General features: G+C 40.4%; 1 protein-coding gene across 2 annotated transcripts in view; it reads left to right on the forward strand.

The window, feature by feature from the left end:
* STXBP6 (syntaxin binding protein 6) overlaps positions 1–25,161 on the forward strand; it is a 239,358-nt gene that overhangs the window by 159,217 nt on the left and 54,980 nt on the right. For both annotated transcript variants that reach the window (XM_030559362.1, XM_030559363.1), the window contains exons 3-4: positions 8,499–8,629; positions 12,289–12,454. In XM_030559362.1, the coding sequence (XP_030415222.1) occupies positions 8,499–8,629; positions 12,289–12,454 (297 nt within the window). The remainder of the gene's footprint in view (positions 1–8,498; positions 8,630–12,288; positions 12,455–25,161) is intronic.

Raw genomic sequence — 25,161 nt, forward strand, 5'->3', positions numbered from 1 at the left:
GACAAGGATGGCTACCAGTCCTTCTGCACTGTACCGTCTGCCACCGGGGAAGGGAGGGGAGAGGATGCTGCTGTTCAGTACCCCAGCACCGTGTCTACCAGCAGCATGCAGTAGAAATACGGTGACATTGAAAAAAAGTCAAGAAACGATTTTTTTCCCTTTTCTTTCATGGGGGGGAGATGGAGTAAATTGACAAGATATACCCTGAACCACCCCGGACAATGTGTTTGACCCTACAGGCATTGGGAGCTCAGCCAAGAATGCAAATGCTTTTCGGAGACTGCGGGGAGTCCCCCCTCCCTTCCTCCATGAGTGTCCATTTGATTCTTTGGCTTTCCGTTACGCTTGTCACACAGCACTGTGCTGTGAACTCTGTATCATAGCCTGGAGATTTTTTTCAAACGCTTTGGCATTTTGTCTTCTGTAACGGAGCTCTGATAGAACAGATTTCTCTCCCCATACAGCTATCAGATCCAGTATCTCCCGTACGGTCCATGCTGGAGCTCTTTTTGGATTTGGGACTGCATCGCCACCCATGCTGATCAGAGCTCCACGCTGGGCAAACAGGAAATGCAATTCAAAAGTTTGCAGGGGTTTTCCTATCTACCTGGCCAGTGCATCTGAGTTCATATCGCTTTCCAGAGCGGTCACAGTGGTGCACTGTTGGATACTGTCCAGAGGCCAATACTGTCGATTTGCGGCCACACTAACCCTAATCCGATATGGTAATACTGATTTCAGCGCTATTCCTCTCGTTGGGAAGAAGTACAGAAACCAGTTTAAAGAATCCTTTATATCGATATAAAGGGCCTCATTGCATGGACGGGTGCAGCGTTAAATCGGTTTAACGCTGCTAAAATCGGTATAAACACGTAGTGTAGACCAGGCCCCATTCTCTGCTTTCTTCCTTCCTCCCCCTTTGGTCTCTCGCAGCCTGCAAAGAAAGCTTTCACTCCTCACTCATGCCTTTGACCCTCCCCAAAATGCTTTGTGATGCTTACAACAGCGTTAGCAACATGCAGTGCTAATCTGCTTTCCCAAGGGACCCCCTGAGGGAGGGGGCAATGGGGGTGTGACAGCATGAATCCATCAGTCCACAAGCTTATGAATGGAGTGATCTGAATGCTGTGCTAAATTCCTATAGAAACGTTCTCCTGACTCTAGGACTATCCAAAGTGTGAGACATGTAAGTATCCTATGGAGGTTTGTCTTAAACCCTTTCTTCTGCAGAGGCTCAGCTTACTGAAGTTGTTTCATATTGATGAACTTCTAATGACTCTTGTTTGTCAATAGCTTGTGTTACTGACCTAGGAACACACATTTGTTTCTCATCTGAGCTGGAAACTCCATTTAGGGTAGTAGTAGATAGTCATGAAAGAATATTAAGGAAACACATCAAATAATCTCCCTTTTCAGTGCAGTACTGTATCACCTGCAACATCAGCACTTCATAATGGATGTTTAGTATCACTGTTTCTGTCCTGAACTTTCTCCAAGGATTTCATTTTATCTAATATTATTCAGTATTGGCTTACATCAACTGAATGAACAGCATTGACAAGATTCCAGTATTATGCTAGCTATCTTTTTTTGTTGATTCAGGCAATATGTTTACTTTGATTTTTATTCATTTAAAAAACAAAACAAGTCTGTCATCACATTCTAAAACAGTCTAATGTTTTTTATAGAACATTGTTTTTACAGTTGATATACCATGACGACTTTTGGCTCATATTACGAATGAAGATTTAGAATATTAGTATCAGAGGGGTAGCCGTGTTAGTCTGGATCTATAAAAGCAGCAAAGAATCCTGTGGCACCTTATAGACTAACAGACGTTTTGGAGCATGAGCTTTTGTGGGTAAATACGAAGTGGGTATTCACCCACAAAAGCTCATGCTCCAAAACTTCTGTTATTCTATAAGGTGCCACAGGATTCTTTACTGCTTTTATAGAATATTAGTGTTCACGTGCTAAGGCTCTGAGCTATGAAAGTAGAAGTGCTGCTCTTCAAAAGTGGAGCATAGGGCTTACATATAATGCTGAATCTGGGCCTTACTGTACCTTAAGGAAAAATGATGTCTGTGTATGTGTATTTTAGAGATAAGGTAGGTGAGATAATATCTTTTTATTGGACCAACTTCTATTGGTGAGAGACACAAGGTTTCAAGCTACAAAGAGTTCTTCAGGTCTGGGAAACTTACTCATTATGACAGCTAAATACAAGATTGGACAGATAAGTTTAATAGAATATGCAGTAACTACTTATAGTATCAGAGGGGTAGCTGTGTTAGTCTGGATCTGTAAAAGCAGCAAAGAATCCTGTGGCACCTTATAGACTAACTGACGAAGTGGGTATTCACCCACGAAAGCTCATGCTCCAAAACGTCTGTTAGTCTATAAGGTGCCACAGGATTCTTTGCTGCCCTAACTACTTATAACAGACCACTTCAACTTGAATGGTCCCTTAACACCACAGTTGTCATAAGAAAAGAAGGTAAGTTAATAGATTGTTACAATAAGACATAAATCCTGTCTATTTGTTAAGACTGTGATTTTTAGTGTCTAGCAATGAATTTTAACCTCTCTGGCTCAGGAACATGTTGTTAGGGTTTCCTTTGAGGATGAGGACTGATAGGTCAGACAGAGAGTGATCACTTTGTGAAAAGTGTACACCCATTGGTGACATGGTGTTTTTGTCTTTTATCATTGTCCTGTGTGAGTTCATTCCAAATTGTTGTAGTGATTGTCTGGCTTTCCCCACCTCACTGTTATTGGGGCATTTAGTGCACTGGATGAGGTACACCACATGTTGTGTTAGACAAGAGTAGAACCTATAGATCTTGAAAAGTGTGTTAGCAGGGTAGAGGTGTCTGCAGGTTTTGCATCTGTTATTCTGGCAGGGTCTGGTGCCACTTTTGAGTTGGTGTGCCCTAGTCTGGGGGAGCTTGCTTCTGATAATGAACTTAAAGAGGTCGGGGGCTTGTTTGAAAGCCAGAAGAGGGGGTTCAGGAAAGATTTCTTTCAGGATGAATATGGGTTGTAGTTGTTTGATGATACTCCTTATGGATTCCAGTGTGGGGTGGTAGGTAGCAACTAGAGGTGTGTGATCAGAAGGGGGTTTATTTCTGTACTGAAGCAGGTTTTCTCAGGGTTTTTGGGTGGCCCATTCCATGATGCCATCTACATCTTTGGTGGAGCATCCTTGTTTGGGGAAGGTGGTTTTGAGTAGCATTATTGTGTATTCTGTATGTTCTCCTCGGAGCATATCATGTGGTATCTGAGTGCTTGGCTGTAGATAACAGATTTCTTGGTGTTTGTGGTGGTTACTGGATCTATGAAGATGTGTGGTGATCCATTGATTTCTTGTATGTAGTTGTCTGTAAGGTGCCATTGCTGAATTTGATGATGGTGTTCTGGAAGTTGTTGCTAGTGTGGAAGTGTTCCAGAAGGAATTTAATTCATGGGTGGTGGTTGTTGCTGTCGTGGAAGTCTACGAGAGAGTTTCATCCAGAGGATGAAAATATCATCAGCGTATTTCAGGTGTGACATTGGTTTTGTAAGAACATAGGAATAGCCATATTGGATCAGACCAAAAGTCCATCTAGCCCAGTGTTCTATCTTCCAACACTGGCCAATGCTAGATGCTTCAGAGGGAATGAATAGAATAAGCAGTCATCTAGTGATCCATCTCCTGTTGTCCACTCCCAGATTCTGGCAAACAGAGACTAGCAACACTCAGAGCATACGGTTGCATCCCTGACCATCTTGTCTAATAGTCATTGATGGTGCATTTGTCCAGAAATCCTTCCTCAAACTATCCCATGAAGAAGTTGACATATTGGGGAGCCATCCTAATATCCCTGGCTGTTCCCATGGTTTCGAACAAGTGATTGTTTTTGAATGTAAAATTCTTATGGATGAAAATGAAATAGATGGATGAGTTTGGTGATATATTTTGGGTGGATATCTGAGGGTTGCCCATTGTCTTGTACATATTTGAAGCAGGTGGCTATGTTGTCATTGTGAGGAATGTTTGTGTATAGGGTAGTGACATTTGCAATGGCAAGAATGGTGTTCTGGGATAGATTATTAATATTGCAGAGTTTGTGGAGGAAACCAGTTTTGTCTTAGAAGAAGTTGGCCCTTTGTGTGATGAGCGATTTAATGGTTTCTGTGGGTCTTGATATTACTTCAATAAGAGTACAGTGGCTAGATATGATGGGTCTGCCTGGGTTCCCTTGTCTGTAGGCCTTGGGAAGCATGTAAGTGGTGGGGTTTTGGCCTGTCCTTATTATCCCAGAAATAGATTTTCTGTTACTGTATTGAATCTCTCCTGTAACTGGGAAATACTAGGTAGGGTCTGTATGTGCAGGGCCATCTTTAGAGTGATTCCCTCAGTTCCTGGGAATCGGATCCCGCGCCTAAGAGGGTCCTGCAGCATCCGGAAGAGGGGCCCCACACCCTCCGCCGAAGTGCCGCCAGAAACAGCAGCAACCAATTGAGCTGCCGCGTAATTGCCACCATCTTCGGCGGCATTTCGGAAGCAGCTCTTTTGAATCGGGCCCCACGTGTCCTAAAGGCGGCCGTGTGTGTGTGTAAATCTGAGATAATGTCAAAAGAATAGAACTTTTCATATGATAATGGTGCAGTTGAGTAACAAATGGAGACCAGCAAAGCCATGTCCTTTTTATAACCAGATACATTGAATTGTGACAATGTTAAGTAAAGGTAAATGACTTTATTTTTTCCCCTAACAACTAATTATTGTAGATGCAATCCCTTTATCTGATGTGTGTTGAGGCAGTGGAAGACAGGGTTTGTTATTTTTTAAGTATTACGTACTCATAGAAACTGCCTGCCTGACCAAAGCTTGGTTCTTTAAAAACTTTTTGGTATTGTTCAGTTATTCAGTAGTATGTTTACAGAAGATCTGATTAAAATGTATACATGTGCAATTTCACATGCTGCTTTGTGTACTGTATCAAAAAGGAAGAGATTTAAATGTCAACACCTGAAAGCAAAAAACACAGCAAGTCTCCCTAAACTTTACAGTCTCCGCTTCAGGCACACTAGAGGGTAAAAGGATTTTAGAAATATAGGTAATCCAGAGGACATGGGGAAAACAGTAATAACACGGTGTTATTAAATAACCAGATTGTCCATCACAGTGAATTTACAAAATATCATTGTCAGAAATGCAGAGATAATATAATAATGTACTTTCAAGTGCGTAAAGAGAACATAAGGCAACAGAAAAGTGAAGTAGGAGACCAGAATAAGATATAACAAAGTATTTATATAGTTATTTAAAAACTGTAAGATGGTTCCTAAACTGCTTATTGAGAGGTCAGAAATATATATGATTTACATCAATAAAAAAGGCATCTCCTTTCTGTGTTTAGGGAGTTGAGTCTAATACAGGAAGCCTTTTTTCCTGTTGTTGGAAGTTAGCTTTAATCTTTTAAGCACATATCAAAACACTGAGGATAGTGTGTTTATTTAAGTTGTATAGTTTTCTATATTTTTAAAGTGTAATGATGTGTTCCCAACACTCTTAATGTTCTTGGAATATAGTTAGTATATTGTTTGATATAACTGAGATTGATTTTTACTTACATGATCTCTGTTTTATTCTGAAGTATATGGAACCTATTTATTTGAATAAGTGAGAGAATTTAAGGAGTTTGGTGCTAGAATAAATATCTTTTTATCAAACTGTACTTTGCCTCTGGTTCAATTACTTCCCTTTTTTAGTGCAAAGTTCAATTAAGTTTGTGAAATATCCAGTGAAATGACACTGACATTACTGTCATTATTATCTGTAGTTTACTGTGTGTATTGACTATATACTGCAAATAAGTAACTAAACTTTTTTTAAATGTTGAGGATATTAAATAAGTGTAGGCTGTTATGTTAGGGACTACTGGCAGACTTTGTAGGGCTGGAAATCAATCACCGACATGGAAGTCCAGAGTAACATTAAAGGACAAGTGAAGGTGGGCAAACAGCAGGTGGCTATTTGAAGAATTTATAATCTAGCTGCTTCACAGTTACAAAAATACAAGAGGAGGAAGAAATGAATGAGTGGATAGGCCAAGGCATGGGAAACAAGCCAGTGAAAGGGTGCAGGAGTAAGAATATTTAACTGGTAACAAGGACACAGATGTATAACTTTTTGGTTCTGTTTTCAGAAGCATTTAGCACTGTAGAGGCTTATAAGGAACTTTGTAATGCCTCCGGACCTGAGAAATATAGTGCTTGTTTTATCAATAAGGAATATGTATCCTGACATGGCATCAGGAAACAGATTTTTGTCACATTGTATGTATATCAAAAGAGGCTCGCTGTAATTTCTACTTGGAGTTCACTCAGGAAAAGTCACCAGAAGACCAGCCAGTATCGTAATGAATTAAAAAATAATAATTTTACAGACGTTCGCTGGCATATTCTGTGTATCAGTATGAAAACCAGAGCCTAAAGCAGGTGAAGGTCCTGGTTGGAAATATAACCCATGGCACAGGATTAAAAACTAAAGAACAATGTGTAAATGTTGTGAACACAATTAATAAAAATAATGCTAATCAAATACTCATATTTCCCTTTCTAGCGTGCTAAATTTTGTTTGTCCAATTTATTGGTTAAAATTGAAGTCTGGAAATAGGTTACATATATGGCAAGGTTTTGGCTTGCTGTCCATCTCCTGTAGAGCACACTGTTTGATATTTATGTTTAGAGACTCAAAGAAGTAAATTTATCACTGTGGTGTCACAGAACACTGTAACAAGGATACTCTGGAATAGAAGTAACTTCGTTCCCATCCCTTTGGAGATTTTGAATATTTCCATTACAGGAACTAATGATGTGCTAGAGCGAGAGGCACTGCTTACAAGAGTATATGGTGTTGAACAATGAAATTTCATATCTTTTATTAAGGTTTAGGCCGTTTTTGTCTGGAACAATCTTTTAAGTTTTGGACTCTTGGTGGGTGGAAAAGACTTCTGCTTCTTCCCATCTCTGCCCTCCATGAATGCTTCCCCATTGCCCACTTTCCTATACTAGTGCTTATTAGAAGTGCTGAGATTCACCAGTTGACATCCCCAACCAGGGAGAAATGACATTGATTGGCAGGTACCAAGGGCATCTAGACTTCAATGCCCAGCATCCCTGAACTACTGTAGGGAACCAGAAAATAAAAAAACTTATGTACATGAAACTATAGTATATGATATTTTTAATACAAAACTATGACTGTTATCCTGCAATGTATTTTTAAAAAGCATGTTTAAGGCTTTGAAAGTACTTGTATGTTCGGACTCATCACTTGTGTTAAGATACTGCTTTAACAGACGCCTGGTGCTGTGCAGGGTTCCCACTTTTACAATATTTGGTGTCTATTTTTAAGTTCCAGCTCTAGGAGTCGTGTTGTTTCATGAGAAGCTCAGATTTCACTTTTTAAAAAAAGTCTATCTCTTGCTCTTATGGTTCTATAGAAAAGCATGCAAATATGAAGCAAATGTGCCTTAAAATCTTCGAAACCAGAAGGCAAAATACAGTACTAGGAATCTAAAATTTGTTTTTCTTTCTATCTGTCTGTCTTTCTAATCTGATGATTTTTAAGTCTATCTCATAATTTTTCAAGTCCTGACTTGGTGATTTTTGAATGCCTGGGGATGTATGCTCAGAAGGACCAATATATAATCAAAAGCTTGTAGTGTAATATGAATGCAGATTTTATCATCTTGAATTGCGAAAGGAGTTAATCAGTTTGCATAGTTCAGTAGAGAGAGCCAAATCCTGCTGGCTTTACTAATGTGCAAAATGCACCAGTGAATAAGGCTGGTAGTGTTTAAGCCCCATCTTTTAGTTATCTAATGGTAGATCATTAGTATATCTTTAACAGTAGATTAGCTAATGTACAGGAAGACTGTTAGGCAGTAATTAATTAATAACTTTAAAATGTAACTGTAGTAAATAATTGTAAATGAGCTTACATTAAAGGTTACAACAAAGGGAATAGTTTTTGCATCAAATATACAAGTCATCTTTATTTTTTTTAAAAGAAGAAAACTTACATTCTTTTATACCACAAGTGAAGCACATTCACTCAGAACAACTCACTATCTCTGTGATCCAAGTTTTCCATGTCATTTTGCTGTGTGCTTTTCTAGGTTGTCTCTGTGTTTGCTGGCATTCTGCACATTCCCTTTTTCTCAAAATTTATTTTTCATTTCTTGTCATTTTATTTGTAAGGCATCCATTGCTTTGTTATTAATATGATTGATATTTGATATGTCATACTTTTCATCAGTGGATCTCAAAGTGCTTTACAAAGTTTGGGGTTATCCTTTTCCTCTCTTATACTTGAGGCTGAGGAAAGTAGTGCCTTCCTGACAGGCAGTGTTGAGTTAACACTTCTTTACTGATGCTATTCATACGTAAATGTGTTTGTGTGTGTGTCTGTATTTATACTTTTTTGCTTTCTTTTATGTGTTCAGTGACTAACAAGAAACCCTCCCAGGCCTCTATTACAAAAGTCAAACAGTTTGAAGGTTCCACGTCGTTTGTAAAGAGATCACAGTGGATGCTTGAGCAGCTTCGCCAGGTTAATGGTATAGACTCTAATCGGGTGAGTACATTATACACATCTGGAGAAAGTAACTTTGTTAGGAGTTTTGCTTTTATTGTTGAGGATCAAGGCCATTGTACTGCTATCCGAATTGCAGGTGGAAGGAACCCTATCATGACTGTTACCCCTTCTCTCTGGGGTCTTCCTCACAAAAAGTCTTGGACAGTTTCCAACTTTGCATGCTGATGTATAAGCAAGTATTCTCAAGTGCCCAGGTTTAAGTACTAACTCTTGACTATCCTGTGGAGTAGTACACGTTTTCTCCCAATTTTAAGGTGAAGATTGAGCAGAACAAGCTTGCTTCTGTTATGCTCCTGCACTTCTACACCTCTGGTCCTGCCTTTCTCCTCTTCTCTCTTCTGCTTCTGTCTCCTTCCCTGCTTTCAAAAGGGAAGAAGAGCCCCTTTGTTCTCTTACCACCATGAAGAACAAGTTTCTAAGCCTACTCTTGGCCTTCAATTCATTATGGAGCTGCATCCAATATAAAACTTGGAAATCTGTCCCTAGATGCTTCCTCCAATAAGATGAATCAATACCTGTGGACAGGCAAAGGTGGGAGAGAGCATGGAAAGAGGTTCCTGGAACTGGCTTTGCCTACAACTGCATCTGTTCCTTGCAGAGGTCACAGACCTTACTCTCTTTCCTGGGGCAATGCTTCCCTACAGGCTCCTCCTTAATCCAACAAAATGGCAATCTCTATAGACTGTCCATTGTCCTTGTAACAGTGCCTTAGTGGGTCACAACTGAGGATGCCAAATTCAGGATGAACTGCTGAAAAATAGAGCAAACACAACCCAAAACTGGTGGTGGTTATTTTATAAGATATACCAAACCAGCCACAAAAGTAAACTTCTGTTTCACCACACTGGGTAACGAGAAAACATGAAGGCAGGTTCCTCAGGCATTCCAGTTCTTATATCACTACCAAAACCATTGGATTCAGAGATGAGTGGTTCTTTACAATCTCATCAAATAATAGGTTCTTCTGATCCCAGAGGACCAGCCACACACCCAGGTTAATAGATAACTTAGATCTTACCCACAAATTATGCTGATGCCAATCCTTTAGTAGCTAAAATCTAAAGGTTTATCTATAAAAAGAAAGAAGGTTGAGAGTTTAAATTGGTTAAGGGAATCAATTACATACAGTAATGGTAAAGTTCTTGGTTCATGCTTGCAGCATGTAAGTGCTGGCTTACATCAAGTCTCTGGAGCACATACACAGCTTGGATGGGTCATTCAGTCCTTTGTTCAAAGCTTCAGTTTGTAGCAAAGTTCCTCCAGAGGCAAGAAGCAGGATTGAAGACAGAATGGAGGTATTTTTAGGGCCTTTTATAGCTTTTGCTATGTGGAGGACATCCCATTGTTCTTACTGTGGAAAATTACAGCAACAAGACAGAGTTTAGAGTTACATGGGCAAGTCACATGTCCATGCATTTCACCTCGTCACAGTAGGAAATTCCATTAAGTGTAGATAGGCTTCTCCCATGGTCCATTGCAGTTAAACATTCTTTCGATGGGCCACTCAATTTGAACAGTCCCTCTAATGCTGGGCATTACCTTGTGGGAGTTACCTCAGGACCTAACATTTCAAATCCAAGTATAGAGCCAATACTTCAAATACAAAAATGATACATGCATACAGATAGCATAATCATAACCAGTAAATCATAACCTTTTCATAGACACCCCACTTGCAGGGGAGGCTCTAGACATTTCGCTGCCCCAAGCACGGCAGCATGCCGAGGGGGGGCGCTCTGCCGGTCGCCGGTCCTGCGGCTCCGGTGGGCCTCCCGCAGGCGTGCCTGCAGAGGATCCGCCGGTCCCGCGGCTTCAGTGGAGCCGTGGGACCGTCGGACCCTCCACAGGCATGCCTGCGGGAGGTCCACTGGAGCCGCGGGACCGGCGACCGGCAGAGCACCCCCCGCGGTATGCCGCCCCAAGCATGCACTTGGCGTGCTGGGGCCTGGAGCCGCCCCTGCTCACTTGACAACCTTTGTACAAGATTTGCTGCAAATTTATAACAGTGGTTGCAACAATGAGCTGTATTGTCATATTTTAATCAGATAACGTTACAGTCCCAAAGAGCAAAGATGCAATTTTCAAGGTGGTGCATGAATATAATTCAACATAACACTTTTTTTTTTAATCTGGGTTTTTCTTCTTTCAGAATTTCTAACATCTCTCTGTGTTAAGTGCGCCAGACAGATTTGCAAAGGACAAGCTAGTTAAAGATAAAACCTTTTTAAGCAGCAGCTAGAAATTAATGTTTGCAGCCTTAGGAGTTGGGGATTTAAATCACATCTTGTGGTCATAAACATTATGTAGTATAAAGTAAACAAATACATTATACAATGAAACATGCTTATTGAGTATGGCTGAGATCCTAGATTGTCTAAAGTCGCATTCTGATTGGTGACTTAATGATGATGCACCAGTGTACCAACTCCTCTCAGTGCACGTCTGGGATCTAATGACTGAAAAACGAAATACAAAAAATAATCCACATACCTATTCTGCTGAGTGTGTGGAGGGGAAAAAGATAATGGAGGCTGCTGTGTCATTGTAGGGGTGAGGTATGGAGAGACAATAAGGGAAAAGGAGAGGGAAAAGTCAGTTTGAAACAGACCACCCCTTCCAAAAGTGCTATACTGTCCTGTCAGCAACAGTTTGGAAACCACTTGGAACCTTACTGTTAAATATATTCTGACTAGAATGGAAAATACAATACCATTTTCTCTTTTCCTTCTACCAGGAACTATTTTTCTTAGTGGAAGAATACAGTGCAATAAACTTTTCTATTTAATTTTCAGTATAATCAGGCATACTCTAATAAGACGTGCCCGGGCATGCATTAATATATTACTGGAGCACTTTGTAGACAAAAGGCTAAACATATCTGAAGCTTGTTCCAATGGCCTACTAACACATGTCCTGCTGTGGCTCATTGCTGTACATCAGTGCATACATTATATCATGTCATTGATATGGATGGATTGTCCTAGATTGCCAGGCAAAGGAAGCAAACCACATGATCAGAGTCGGTTTCTTTTTGCAGTTGGCACAGTGTTTGGAATGTGGCTGTATTTTGTTAACTGACTGCCTGCTGTCCAAGTTGAATCCAGACTGTCAGCCCTGCAGGCTCTTAGGAAACATTACAACCTACCCAAACTATGATTTCTTGTTTGCTTCTTGTGTCCCCATTCTCCTCAATGGCCTGGAATGCCCATTTGGAATAATTTCCCATAATGCATCACAACCAGAAACTCCATGCTGCACAGCTCGCGCATCCAAAAAGGGGAATCTATGTTGCATTACGAGTGGTATACTGTAGTCCACTCACAGAGGAGAAAGGGCACACATGCCCCCATGAGGCACTACAACTCTCTCATTTCTGGCTGAAATCTTTCAATTTTGAGTTTTTATTGAAAACTTGAAAATACCCCTGGAAATTTCCATTAAGAAACATTTTTTTTTCCTCACTTTCATCCAAGATTTCTTCAGGAAAATAGAATTTCAGACCAGCTGTAAAAGTGAATGTCAGTCATTTAAAATAATTTATTTTAAATTGCTTTATTAAAAATGTCCATTGCCACATGTAATCTTCAAATCAGTTTTAAAATATAGTACCAGTGATTCAAATCTTATTTTTTTTCTAGGATTCTCCAGAATTTGATTTACTATTTGAAAATGCTTTTGACCAATGGGTAGCAAGCACGGCTTCCGAAAAATCCACATTCTTTCAGATTCTTCACCACACTTGTCAGCGCTACCTTACAGACAAGAAGCCAGAATTTATCAACTGCCAGTCTAAAATTATGGGAGGTAAGTAAAGGGCGATTGAAATACTTCTGGGGATTGAACCTTAATTAATCTGTTTTATATTGTTTTTATAATGTAGACTGTATACACAATTGTGTTAATCTGTCTGCATAGTTTTGAACATACAAAGTGCTGTGTAAGTGTTTTTTTTGGATTCTGTAAGTAAAAACTGTTGCAGATATTTGCACAAAAGAGGAAGAACCATGTCTAGTTGCCGTATAACAGTAGTCACTGGGTGAAGAGCTGACACCAGTCTTCTTAAAGAGCTGGTTTGCTCAGCAGAATAGACAGCCATTCAACTGTGGCACTGAGTAGTTTGGTCTCTAAGGAAGTGGAGTTGTTACTTTACTGGAAAAACCTTCCTGCCTAGCCTGCCCCCTCTCACTCCTCCCCGCCCTCCTCCCAAGGTTTTAATTTATTTTGCTTTAAGATGTGTGAGATGTAAGAACACTACCCCATTTTTTTAATTGCATTCTCTCCTCTCAGTTCTTCAGAATACCAACCTAAAAGCTTGAAAAATTAATTCCTTTCCCCACTGATTTTGTTCTTTTCCATTTAGCAAACATTGATTTTTCCCCCTCTTCTGAAAGAGCTAAATTAGAATAACTGTTATTAAACAATAACCATTCAATTCAGTGCTCTATCATGCCAAAACATCTCTGTCTGTACACCGGTATTATTGATGTCAGCACCGCTCTAAGACGTGTTAGTGAATTGCTGCTTCAGAGAGCAGAAAGTTCTCCCAGTAATTGCTGGCTCTTTTTTTGTAATTTCTTATGGCAAATATATAAGCATATATTTGATGTCTCAAAAAAATTACACTGATCAATGGAACCTGTAAGACAAAATATTGGAGCCCCAGTCCTCTGGTCTGACTGAGCTGTTAGGTGTGAAACCCAAGTTATAAAGGGAGGTCGGTTTATTCCACTTCTCTGGTCCACAAGGCTGCCGGATTTAACTGTGGCGAGAGCAAATGCCGAGCTTTTTTAACTAATTGCCCAGGCGTTCATTGGAGTGCCTGGAGATCACTGCTATGCATGGTGCTTTGGCTATGCCTCCTCCCCTTCTTTATGCTGGCGCTGAGAGAGGATGGCATGGGGCTGGCTGTGCCAGCTTCACCCTACCCAGGGACTCCCGACACCAGTATCTTTTCAATATCCTACAAACCTTGTTGACTCACAATGGCATTTTTTGCACTAGTGTTTGTTCTTTTGCAAAACTTTTCACTGCTGCTAACCCTGACACTGATCCAGCAGTGGTATGTTCAGAGTGCTAACATAAGCTAGGGCAGCATTGTTTATAATACCATGTCATTTTGACCTGCTCAAAAAAGTGTTATTCAAAATAGTGTGTTAAAATGATGAGACATGTGGAGCTTTTTCTAAAGACTCCCACTACTAGTGTTCCATGGACTTTATTGTCCAGTGAAGAAATTTGCATTTGGGTGGCAAAGGGTCAAATACGTCTCTTTTAAGTTGCTAAAAATCATCTGTATAGCTTACAAGTGTTGTGCCATGGTAGAGAGTGAACTGGCATCTAGTTATGCGTATTAATACAGTACTTTTTCCCTTCGCCTCCACTACCACTTCATCCCTGACCCTCTGATATCTGCCAAGTGCATTCTTCAGTCCAAAAGGCACTACTTGGGGATTGGAAAAAAAGTCACATGATAAATGCAGTCTCCACCTTACTTTTCTGATCAGTTTCAGTTCTAAGTTGCCAACAGTTTCAGAGATTCAAGAATCTGTTGCATCTCTTTTAGTACATAAATTGAGCTTCTGAGAATACAAAAATGTTCCTTGTAATTTAAAAATATTGGGCCTAACATGACTATCACGTATAGTAACCGAAATGGCTCAATTACTGTCTTTTCTAACATCTCTTGCTCTAGGGTCTTAATTATCCCTTGTATTTTTTAGTCACAAGTGCAGAGGTTTTCTCATCCAGTCTCAATTTTGTATTCAGTGAATCCTTTTACTTCCTCCTTAGTGTTGCATACAATTCCAATCATTGAGTTTTCACTTCCTTATAATGTTTGGCATCTTTTTCACATTCCTGAAGTATATACATATATTTGTTGTTCATCAGCAGAATGTGTAATGAAAGTGACAGAATATCCACAATATAAGTTGTCTTCATAGACTCCAGGACTGGAAGGGACCTCGAGAGGTCATCGAGTCCAGTCCCCTGCCCTCATGGCAGGACCAAATATTGTCTAGACCATCCCTGATAGACATTTATCTAACCTACTCTTAAATATCTCCAGAGATGGAGATTCCACAACTTTCCTAGGCAATCTATTCCAGTGTTTAACTACCCTGACAGTTAGGAACTTTTTCCTAATGTCCAACCTAAATCTCCCTTGCTGCAGTTTAAGCCCATTGCTTCTTGTTCTATCATTGGAGGCTAAGGTGAACAAGTTTTCTCCCTCCTCCTGATGACACCCTTTTAGATACCTGAAAACTGCTATCATGTCCCCTCTCAGTCTTCTCTTTTCCAAACTAAACAAACCCAATTCTTTCAGCCTTCCTTCATAGATCATGTTCTCAAGACCTTTAATCATTCTTGTTGCTCTTCTCTGGACCCTCTCCAATTTCTCCACATCTTTCTTGAAATGCGGTGCCCAGAACTGGACACAATACTCCAGCTGAGGCCTGACCAGCGCAGAGTAAAGCGGAAGAATGACTTCTCGTGTCTTGTTTACAACACACCTGTTAATGCATCCCAGAATCACGTTTGCTTTTTTTGCAACAGTATCACACTGTTGACTCATATTAAGCTTGTGGTCTACTATGACCCCTCGATCTCTTTCTGCCATACTCCTTCCTAGACAGTCTCTTCCCATTCTGTATGTGTGAAACTGATTGTTCCTTCCTAAGTGGAGCACTTTGCATTTATCTTTATTGAACTTCATCCTGTTTACCTCAGACCATTTCTCCAATTTGTCCAGATCATTTTGAATTTTGACCCTGTCCTCCAAAGCAATTGAAATCCCTCCCAGTTTGGTATCGTCCGCAAACTTAATAAGCATACTTTCTATGCCAACATCTAAATCGTTGATGAAGATATTGAACAGAACCGGTCCCAAAACAGACCCCTGCGGAACCCCACTTGTTGTACCTTTCCAGCAGGATTGGGAGTCATTAACATCTACTCTCTGAGTACGGTTCTCCAGCCAGTTATGCACCCACCTTATAGTAGCCCCATCTAAATTGTACTTTCCTAGTTTATCTATAAGAATATCATGCGAGACCATATCAAATGCCTTACTAAAGTCTAAGTATATCACATCCACCGCTTCTCCCTTATCCACAAGGCTCGTTATCCTATCAAAGAACGCTATCAGATTAGTTTGACACGATTTGTTCTTTACAAATCCATGCTGGCTATTCCCTATCACCTTACCACCTTCCAAGTGTTTGCAGATGATTTCTTTAATTACTTGCTCCATTATCTTCCCTGGCACAGAAGTTAAACTAACTAGTCTGTAGTTTCCTGGGTTGTTTTTATTTCCCTTTTTATAGATGGGCACTATATTTGCCCCCTTCCAGTCTTCTGGAATCTCCCCCGTCTCCCATGATTTCCCAAAGATAATAGCTCGAGGCTCAGATACCTCTTCTATTAACTCCTTGAGTATTCTAGGATGCATTTCATCAGGCCCTAGTGACTTGCAGGCATCTAACTTTTCTAAGTGATTTTTTACTTGCTCTTTTTTTTATTTTATCTTCTAAACCTACCCTCTTCCCGTAAGCATTCACTATATTAGACATTCCTTCAGACTTCTCAGTGAAGACCAAAACAAAGAAGTCATTAAGTATCTCTGCCATTTTCAAGTCTCCCATTACTGTTTCCCCCTTCTTACTGAGCAGTGGGCCTACCCTGTCCTTGGTCTTCCTCTTGCTTCTAATGTATTAATAAAAAGTCTTCTTGTTTCCCTTTATTCCCATAGCTAGTTTGAGTTCATTTTGTGCCGTTGCCTTTCTAATCTTGCCTCTGCATTCCTGTGTTATTTGCCTATATTCATCCTTTGTAATCTGACCTAGTTTCCATTTTTTATATGACGCCTTTTTATTTTGTAGGTCACGCAAGATCTCGTGGTTAAGCCAAGGTGGTCTTTTGCCACATTTTTATCTTTCCTAACCATCAGAATAGCTTGCTTTTGGGCCCTTAATAGTGTCCCTTTGAAAAACTGCCAACTTTCCTCAGTTGTTTTTCCCCTCAGTCTTGATTCCCATGGGACCTTACCTATCAGCTCTCTGAGCTTACCAAAATCCACCTTCCTGAAATCCATTTTCTCTATTCTGCTGTACTCCCTTCTACCCTTCCTTAGAATTGCAAATTCTATGATTTCATGATCACTTTCACCCAAGCTTCCTTCTACTTTCAAATTCTCAACAAGTTCCTCCCTATTTGTTAAAATCAAGTCTAGAACAGCTTCCCCCCAGTAGCTTTTTCAACTTTCTGAAATAAAAAGTTGTCTGCAATGCAGTCCAGGAACTTATTGGGTAGTCTGTGCCCCGCGGTGTTATTTTCCCAACATATATCTGGATAGTTGAAGTCCCCCATCACCACCAAATCTTGGGCTTTGAATGATTTTGTTAGTTGTTTGAAAAAAGCCTCATCCACCTCTTCCACCTGATTAGGTGGCCTGTAGTAGACTCCCAGCACGACATCACCCGTGTTTTTTACCCCTTTTAGCCTAACCCAGAGACTCTCAGCACTTCCGTCTCCTATGTCCATCATGTGTGATGCAGATTGAGAATTCTGGGCTCTGATAGTATTTCAGATCATACTACATATCCTTGATATGTTCATTCAATTAAAACTTTATATGTTTGCCTGCCATTGCACATTGATTTATATGCCACTGATATACAAAGAAGTTGCCAATAATACTATAAGTAGGCTATTTTTTTAATGGTAACATATCTATAGGAACAGATGAAGTCATTTCTTGAGTGACATGTCAATGTGATGATTCTGTTTGGCATTGTTGAATTTCATTTGCCAAGATTCATTCTTTTTAACACACATTTGTTTCCCTTCATTTTCACTCACTAATTTCCTGGGGCTTCAGTATACACAACAGGATTCTTGCCAATTCTGGATTTTCCACGAGCACTACCTCAACTCAAAGGAGCACTATCCGCACTGTCTGAAAGGTTTGAGGCCTTCTCTTCTTGTCACTTAGCCCAAGATTGAGACATTACTTCTCTCAGACTCTGTACAAGTCTTACTTTACAGAGTTTCCAGGTATTGTCCAATGGATCTTACAGATGGATTCCTGAATATCTCAAACCAACCAAATTCTATCTTTTAGTTTCCACACACAGAAATAATTGCTTGAAGATCGAGTATCTAGTGAATAATTCTGCAGTACTTTTTAGTAGTGGAAAAGACCCAGTTCAGAGAGGTGAGATCAGAATAGATGATGAAGTGTGAGTTGGCCAAGCAATGTCTCATTTTTCACCAGCTCATAACACAAGTATTCACACAGGTATTCACTGCACCTGATAAAGCTTTGACTCTTTGAGCTGGTATATGTCAAACTGTACTTTTGTCCACATATTAATTCTTTAGAAGTAATGGATCTGAATGTGCCCAGATTGGAAGTTAAATAAAACTCCCATCTTCAAAAGCCTTATGATACTTCTCTGTCAAGAGCCACAACAGTCTTCCAACTGATTTGTTTTGATAGTGACTAGCTCTTGGACACAACACTTGGACCTGTTCTTAGAAAACTGGTTAACTAAAAGAACCTTAATGCCTAATTTGTCTTTCCACTTTTACTCATCCAGTTCAGCCATCTGGGTCACCTTCCTCAGAATTTTTTTTCTAGCTATTCATAAAGTTCCAGTTGAAAGTCTACTCTCTGTATTACCTTCAAAAGCTTTTCCCAAAAGCTTGCTTATATCACAAATCTACTCAATTTCCAAGTAGGCATTCTGAAATTGAGTCTTGTCTTTCAGAAATCCATGCTGAAAATCAGTCCAATATCTTACTCCTTTTCATGCTACCTCGCATAATTCCTATATAATAGCATTAAAGTGTGTTTCTTAAAGTAACTATGAACTTAGGATCATTCATTGGGTATAAAATATCTACTGAAACCATATATGGGTTTGTGTACTCTTCCCTTTGTCTAAACAGCGGGAAGAGCATCTGATGGGAAGATTCCTGGTTCTTCCACTTAAGATTCTACAGATGAAAACTTGTGGAACTATCAGACTCATTTGTGTCAGGTTTGATTTCATCTAATCCTACAGGCTGGAATTTCTTATGTTCGTTATCTGCAGCACCTTGTTTTATAAGTCTTTGCAGCAATTCTCTAATGTGCTTTTGCTTGAAGAAATTAAGGAAAATTTAGTTGTCACTCAAACAATCTAATTAAGCTATTCAGTCTGTTTCCTGAGTGATTAACTCTTCTGATCTCTTTCTTGCTGAGTCTTCCAAATTGTGAAACAAAGGCATGACCTGATTTATACCTCCCCCAGGAAGGTGAATAGACACAGATGTTCTCAACCAGATGCCAAATACTATCTTGTTACATTCTTATTGCCGCCTCCTCACTGGCCTTTGTCTCATTTCTCATACAATCAGAGCATGTTCTTGTCATCTTCCATCCTCAAAGCCATTGCTTGTCCCCGCTTGCCTTTTATTTCCCTTCACCTCTAAATTCACTGAACACTCCTTTCCCACCTGTGGTGTCAAATTCTTCGCTAATTTAATCTTCTCTTCTCCAGATGATCATTCCGCCTTCTTAGCACCTTATGCTCCCTGAGTTTTCATTATACCATCCTCTCCTTATTTTCCTTCTACTTCTGACATTTCCTTGTGTGTGTCTGTTGATGAGTTTCCCCTCTGCCTTTCTTCTACTATTTGGAAGTGATTTTCATTTCAATTGCTGTTCTTTCCTTATGCCATTTCTTAAAGCAATTGCATGGGCTCACATGGCTTCAACCGCCAGTTCTGTGCCGATAACTCACATCTTTCTGTCTCCTGAGCTGTTTCACTTTGTCCAGCCCCACATAACAGCCTGTTTGTGACATCTGTTCCTGAATGCAGACATGCCAACTCTCACAGAAATTGCGTCTCTCATGATTAAGTTAAGTAAAATTAATCCTGACACCTCACATTGGAGAGCTCTATCCCCAGATCATGAATCAGGATTAACTTGATGTAGAAAGTGCTGTGGCAGTTGGGGTGCTTGTTGTCAGTCATCCCCGGATTTCCTGCTATCGGCCCCACATGGCTGTGGCTCCTGCTGTCACCCCTGGGCTGACACCCAGCTGCCACAGGGAGAGGTTCCTGCTGTTAGCCAGCCCTAGTTGGTGCTCCCACTGTCGGCCATCCAGGGATGCCTCAGGAGCCCTCTCTCACAGGGCCAACACGAGGAGAGGCTCCCGCTGTCAGTCAGCCCCAGGACTGACAGCGGGAGCCAGAGCCACCCTGGGATGACAGTGGGCGCCTCTCCTTGTGGGGCAGGCTGACAGTGGGAGCCCTAGCTATCACAAGGAGAGGCTCCTGCTGTCAGCATGCCCTGGTCGGCCAGGGCTCCCGCTTTCAGTCCCAGCTCTGGGGCGACTGGGGCTCCTCTGCCAGCCTGGGAAGTGGGAGGGGGACCCCACTGCAGCCCCGTTGGCCTGGCCATGGTGAAGAACCCGAAGAGGATTAGAGGAGAGACTGGGAAGGCTGAACTATGGCCTGGGACTTCAGGGGGGCAGAAGTGAGAAGGTTGGGGGCTGATAGGAGCGGGGGGATCTGTATTGATGATGGATTTGGAGCAGATGAGGTGAGTCCTGGGAGGGTGAACTGAGAGTGGTGAGGGTTGATGGGGTAGGGGGGCTGAACTGATAGGGTGGTGATGATGGAGAACAGGCTGGGCAGATGTAGGGAGTGAGAGCTCCTGCAGCAAGGGCCAAAATTCCCTTATCCAGTACATCTCAGAGGGCAGACAAAGCTAATTGTCACATATCCACCCCCTGGGGATGGGGGTGGGGTGGAGGGAGATTGTCAAAAATCAAGAGACTAACCTAAAAACGCAATAGAATTTGTTTTTAAAATCTCATTATGGGGGGGGGGGGCAACTCCTAATTTTTTCATCTCTTGAAGTTGATAATATTGTGAATGTCTCGCTGTCAACTTAATGCAAGTGGCACATAGCTAAAATTGAGCTGGTTTTCTTCTATCCCAAACCATTACCTCAATTTTCTTAATCTTGACCACACCAGTATTTGCTTTGTCACTGAGGCTCATAATTCTGGAGCTCCTTTGACTTGTACCTCTCCCCACCTCGCACATCTAAAACGTGTCCAGATTCTGCCACTTTTCTCAACATACATCTAATATCTCTTTCTTTACTTATCTGAAGTTAACTCTAGTGCAGACCCTTATCTGTACTCTTGACTGATGCAGCCTTTTCTCTGACCTTCCTAATTCCCACATTGTTTCACTCTAGTCCATACAAAACAATGCCTCCATGCTCATTTTCCTTGACATGTTATTCTCACCATATCAGCCTGGCCCACTCCTCCATAGTAATAGTTCGAATGTTCTCATGTTGCCTTCAAAGTCAAAAGGTTAGTCTCTATTTTAAAGGCACTGCTCTCCCAGGTCTTGGCAAATCTCTCCACCTGGCTACCATACTTCTTGTTCCGTTTTCCCCTGTCAGCGGCTGTACCTCCTTTTTGTGTTTGTACCATGCCTAGCAAGTCGTAGTTGCTACCAGGAAAACATCATAATAATAATAAATAATAATAAACTCTGCTAATGATGTGGCCACAAAACCCAAATGGTCACCACCTCTCAACACCACCTGACAATAGGAAATCCCCTGCCAATCCTTCATCAACAAACTGATACATTATTATTGTGGGACTGCTGGGAAATATTTCAAAAAGACCATCAAATCATATAATTAGAGGCTATATTGTAACATGTAAGCACTACTGGATGGGAAGGTAATTAAACTTTCAAATTTAACATCTGTATTTCCTGATGTTGAGCATTCAGATCCATAACCTTAATGTAACATTAACAATTTATATAAAAAACAATATACAGTATAATTACAGAATTGTATTGTCTGTATGTATACATTAAGGTACATCTTAATCTACTGTAGTTTTAAAAGCACAGTTTTACTACAAGTGCCAAGATCTTTATGAAAACCCTAATGACGTTATCCCTCGTTGTCTCTAGCTTGATTCTTGCTTGCATATTTATACCTGCCTCTGGAAATTTCCATGACATGCCTTCGACGAAGGGGGTATTCACCCACGAAAGCTCATACTCCAAAGCATCTGTTAGTCTCTAAGGTGCCACAGGACTCTTTGCTCCTAATGAAGTTGGTATTATTAGGAAAAGGGCACAGATGAGATTAGCTTCGTTGGTAGGAAGCTGTCATATAAACTGGGGATGGTTTTTCTCATTGCTGGCATTTGGTTATTACTACTGTTTATTCCTTACATATGTAATAACATGGAAAAAGTATTAATCTGTTAATCTTTATTATCAAATGAACCAATGAACCTTCTCCTGTAAAGAGTCAACATAACAGCAGTAGCGTAGAAGGAGAAGCTTTCATAGTATTAAAGCAAAACATTTTGGCTTGTATTACAATTTATGGTCTCACCTTTTTCCTGTATATAAATACATGTATCTCCTACAGGGTGAGAGAAAATATTTGTCGTAAAAATTTTAGAGAATATCTGAAAGCAGAGATTCTTAGTAATATGGAATAGAATTTGGTGCTATTTAGCTTCCTTTATATTCAAACCTGTGCAAACCTGAGTTGCATTAGTAGGTCAATAACTTTGACCACAAACAGAATAGCTATTAAGTGACCAGAAACAGCCCCATTCATTGAGGTTAAAATCTATTTTATGAAGCAAGGGACTGTTGGCGTCACACTGGGATTATCCACAACTCTTTTAGAAAGTGAAGAGAAATCTTTAACTACTTCCAGGGATGATCCCATTATATTCCAAAGAACTTTAGTTTGAAACCGCAATGTTCAGAGACACTAATAGACACTAATAGAAAATGGGGACAAAGTAGAAATTGCCCTGAATTAAAACATCATGTATAAACAACTCAGTTTTATGGATTGCTGGGGGAGGTGTTGGAATCTAAATTCAGAATAGACTTTCCAAATGACCCTTTTTCTAGTAACAGTAGATCCAAATACTCTCTAGCTTCTGGGGTGTTCAAAATCCAGACTGAAACTTGTGGCTTCATCCCATCTCTTTAAGGTAGCTTTTGTATGGGATAGGCATTGGTTTTTGGCGTACTGTATGGAGTATACAGTTCCTTCAGGGATAAAGTCTGTTGTTGTTTAAAGTCTAATGCTGGCTGGTCATTTGCTTTTGTCATTTGATTACATTAGAAATATGTATTAACATACATTTTTTAAAATAACAAATACCATTGAAGATGAAACGCAAGTTTCTCATTAGTATCTGGTGTAAATATGTTCAGTAGAGCCGGGTCAAAGAGATGTGCATATTTTGCACACAAAAATGCCCTCACCTCAAAAACCCCACATTTCTCTCTCTCTCTCTCTCTCTCTCTCTCTCTCTCTCTCTCACCAGTGAACATGAGTGTTTGCCAAAGAGTCCTCAACACCTACAGCAGCTGTTTTGCCATCAGACTGCAGCAGCACCACCCATATGTTACTGAACAACTTTTTGAGGCAGGCAGAGCCAGTTGGCATTGCTGCCAGGCCACACAGAAGTTTTTGGGAGCCCAGGGCAAAATCTGAAAATGAGGTCCCCTCCCTATGCATCCAAAATATTACCAGTAAGGGGTGGCCCAGGGTTGGGAGTTGCAGAGGAAACCTCCACTGTAATCACCCTGTAGTGGTGGCTTGGCTCCTGTTCTATGGGACTTGGCCCAGCTCTCCTCTCTGGGCATTGCAACCTGGCATACAGGGTTGCAGTGCCACTCAGGTTTGCCTCTATGGCCTCTCTGTCATAACAGAGAGTTAAAAGACACAAGTTCACAACAGAGGGACCACCAGGCCAAACCTGAGTGGCACTGCAACCCTACATGCTAGGTCACAATGCCACTCAGTTTAGGGGGCCCTCTGAAATGGAAGGCCTGGAGCAAGCTGACCCTTACACCCCATCCCCAGTGACCCTGATCACTAGGGCTGGGGCCTGTATCACAGACCACAGACCCTTCCATCTATTCAGATGTTGATGCAACAGGTTAAAAGACACTAATTGGTTGAAGAGGGGAGACACCTCCACCCCCGCTTTAAACAGAGGTAGTACTCCTTCCATTTTGTAACAGACCCTTAGTTGATGTTGATTTAATGGTGAAGGTAACAAATAAGGTGGCATTATTTCTGTATTGCTAACTGACAGTGTTCTGCAAATGATAGTCATTTAAACTGTGAAACAGTCTCCCTCTCACTTGAGCCAGTTAAAATTAGAGAGGACAAAGGTCATCACAGTAGGGTTGAAAATTCCATTACCAGTGTGACTGAACCAATGCAATACCGTTTTCTGGAATCTGCTCTCTTCAGATAGCTCCAGTGCCTTTGCTGCTGCTTATAGCCTTGCCAAGTAGCAGCTGAGTAGAATTAAACAAAACTAAAGCAAGTGTTGCCACTGCTAGTCAGTACCAGGTGGGCAGAAATGAAATGGACAAAAAATGTCACTTCTTTCTGTTCTTTCCCGAGAAAGCTGTTCACAGCTATTGACGCAGGCACTTGTGCCATTAGCTATTTTTCTGATAGTGTGTTTAGTTATTCCCCACTTCCTGCAGTGATATCTTTTGAGTCTACATTTGGTGATGGTCCACAGATTTTACCTATGACATACATGGTGTTAGCAAGAAATAAAATAGGTGTATGGTGTCAAAATTAATCTTTTGCATATCCACAGAAGCTTATCTTAAGTAATGCCATCTCAATATATACTGCATTAAATTTCAAGCAACCTTGTAGCAGTTATTTAAATATTCCCAGCTGAGTGATTTCAAAAATCTTTTGTCTTGGGTAAAAAGATATTTCATTAAGCTGGTTCTTAGTGTCTCTGAAGGCAATAATTATGCAGTTTCATTGGGAGATAACAGCAGAAGAGACTATATAGTCCTCTAATATGTTTTGACACCTCACAAAAATATTATTTTTTCCCTACTTCTACCTAGCAAAGTCTAGAATTCTAATAATTTGTCATTTGGTACAAGCTCTTGCAAAAAGTGTGTAGATAAATATTTGTTACCAATGTGTAAATATTTTGATATGGAAGAAAATTGTAGTTAATTTTGTCCATATAATTTTTTAAAATAAACAAAATTTCTTCTAAACTTATCTTGTAAATCAGTGGGCTCCATCTTTTTGTTGTGGCTGTGTAAAACTGCTGAGAGATTATTCCACCCAGTTAAGAACAGTCAGCACAAAAGATAGTTACACACCCTAATGAAATATGTGCTATTTTTGCTGTGTATTTAACTCTAAAATTATTCAAGTAGCAGGCTGGCCAGAAATAAGTAAACTTGATAAAGAAACTTCAGATAAAGAAATAACAGAACAAGAAATCCTAGAGGCAATAGCAAGTATGAAAAGTGATAAAACTACAGGACCTGATACCTTGTCAAATTCATCAGGAAAACTATTATTGTCATTCAAGGAATTATTAATGGATCCTTTGAGAGGTACCTTCAACGCTATCCTGTGAGGGGAGGAACTTCCACAATCTAAG

This window comes from Gopherus evgoodei, chromosome 4 (assembly GCF_007399415.2).
Source record: "Gopherus evgoodei ecotype Sinaloan lineage chromosome 4, rGopEvg1_v1.p, whole genome shotgun sequence".
Taxonomy (NCBI): domain Eukaryota; kingdom Metazoa; phylum Chordata; order Testudines; family Testudinidae; genus Gopherus; species Gopherus evgoodei.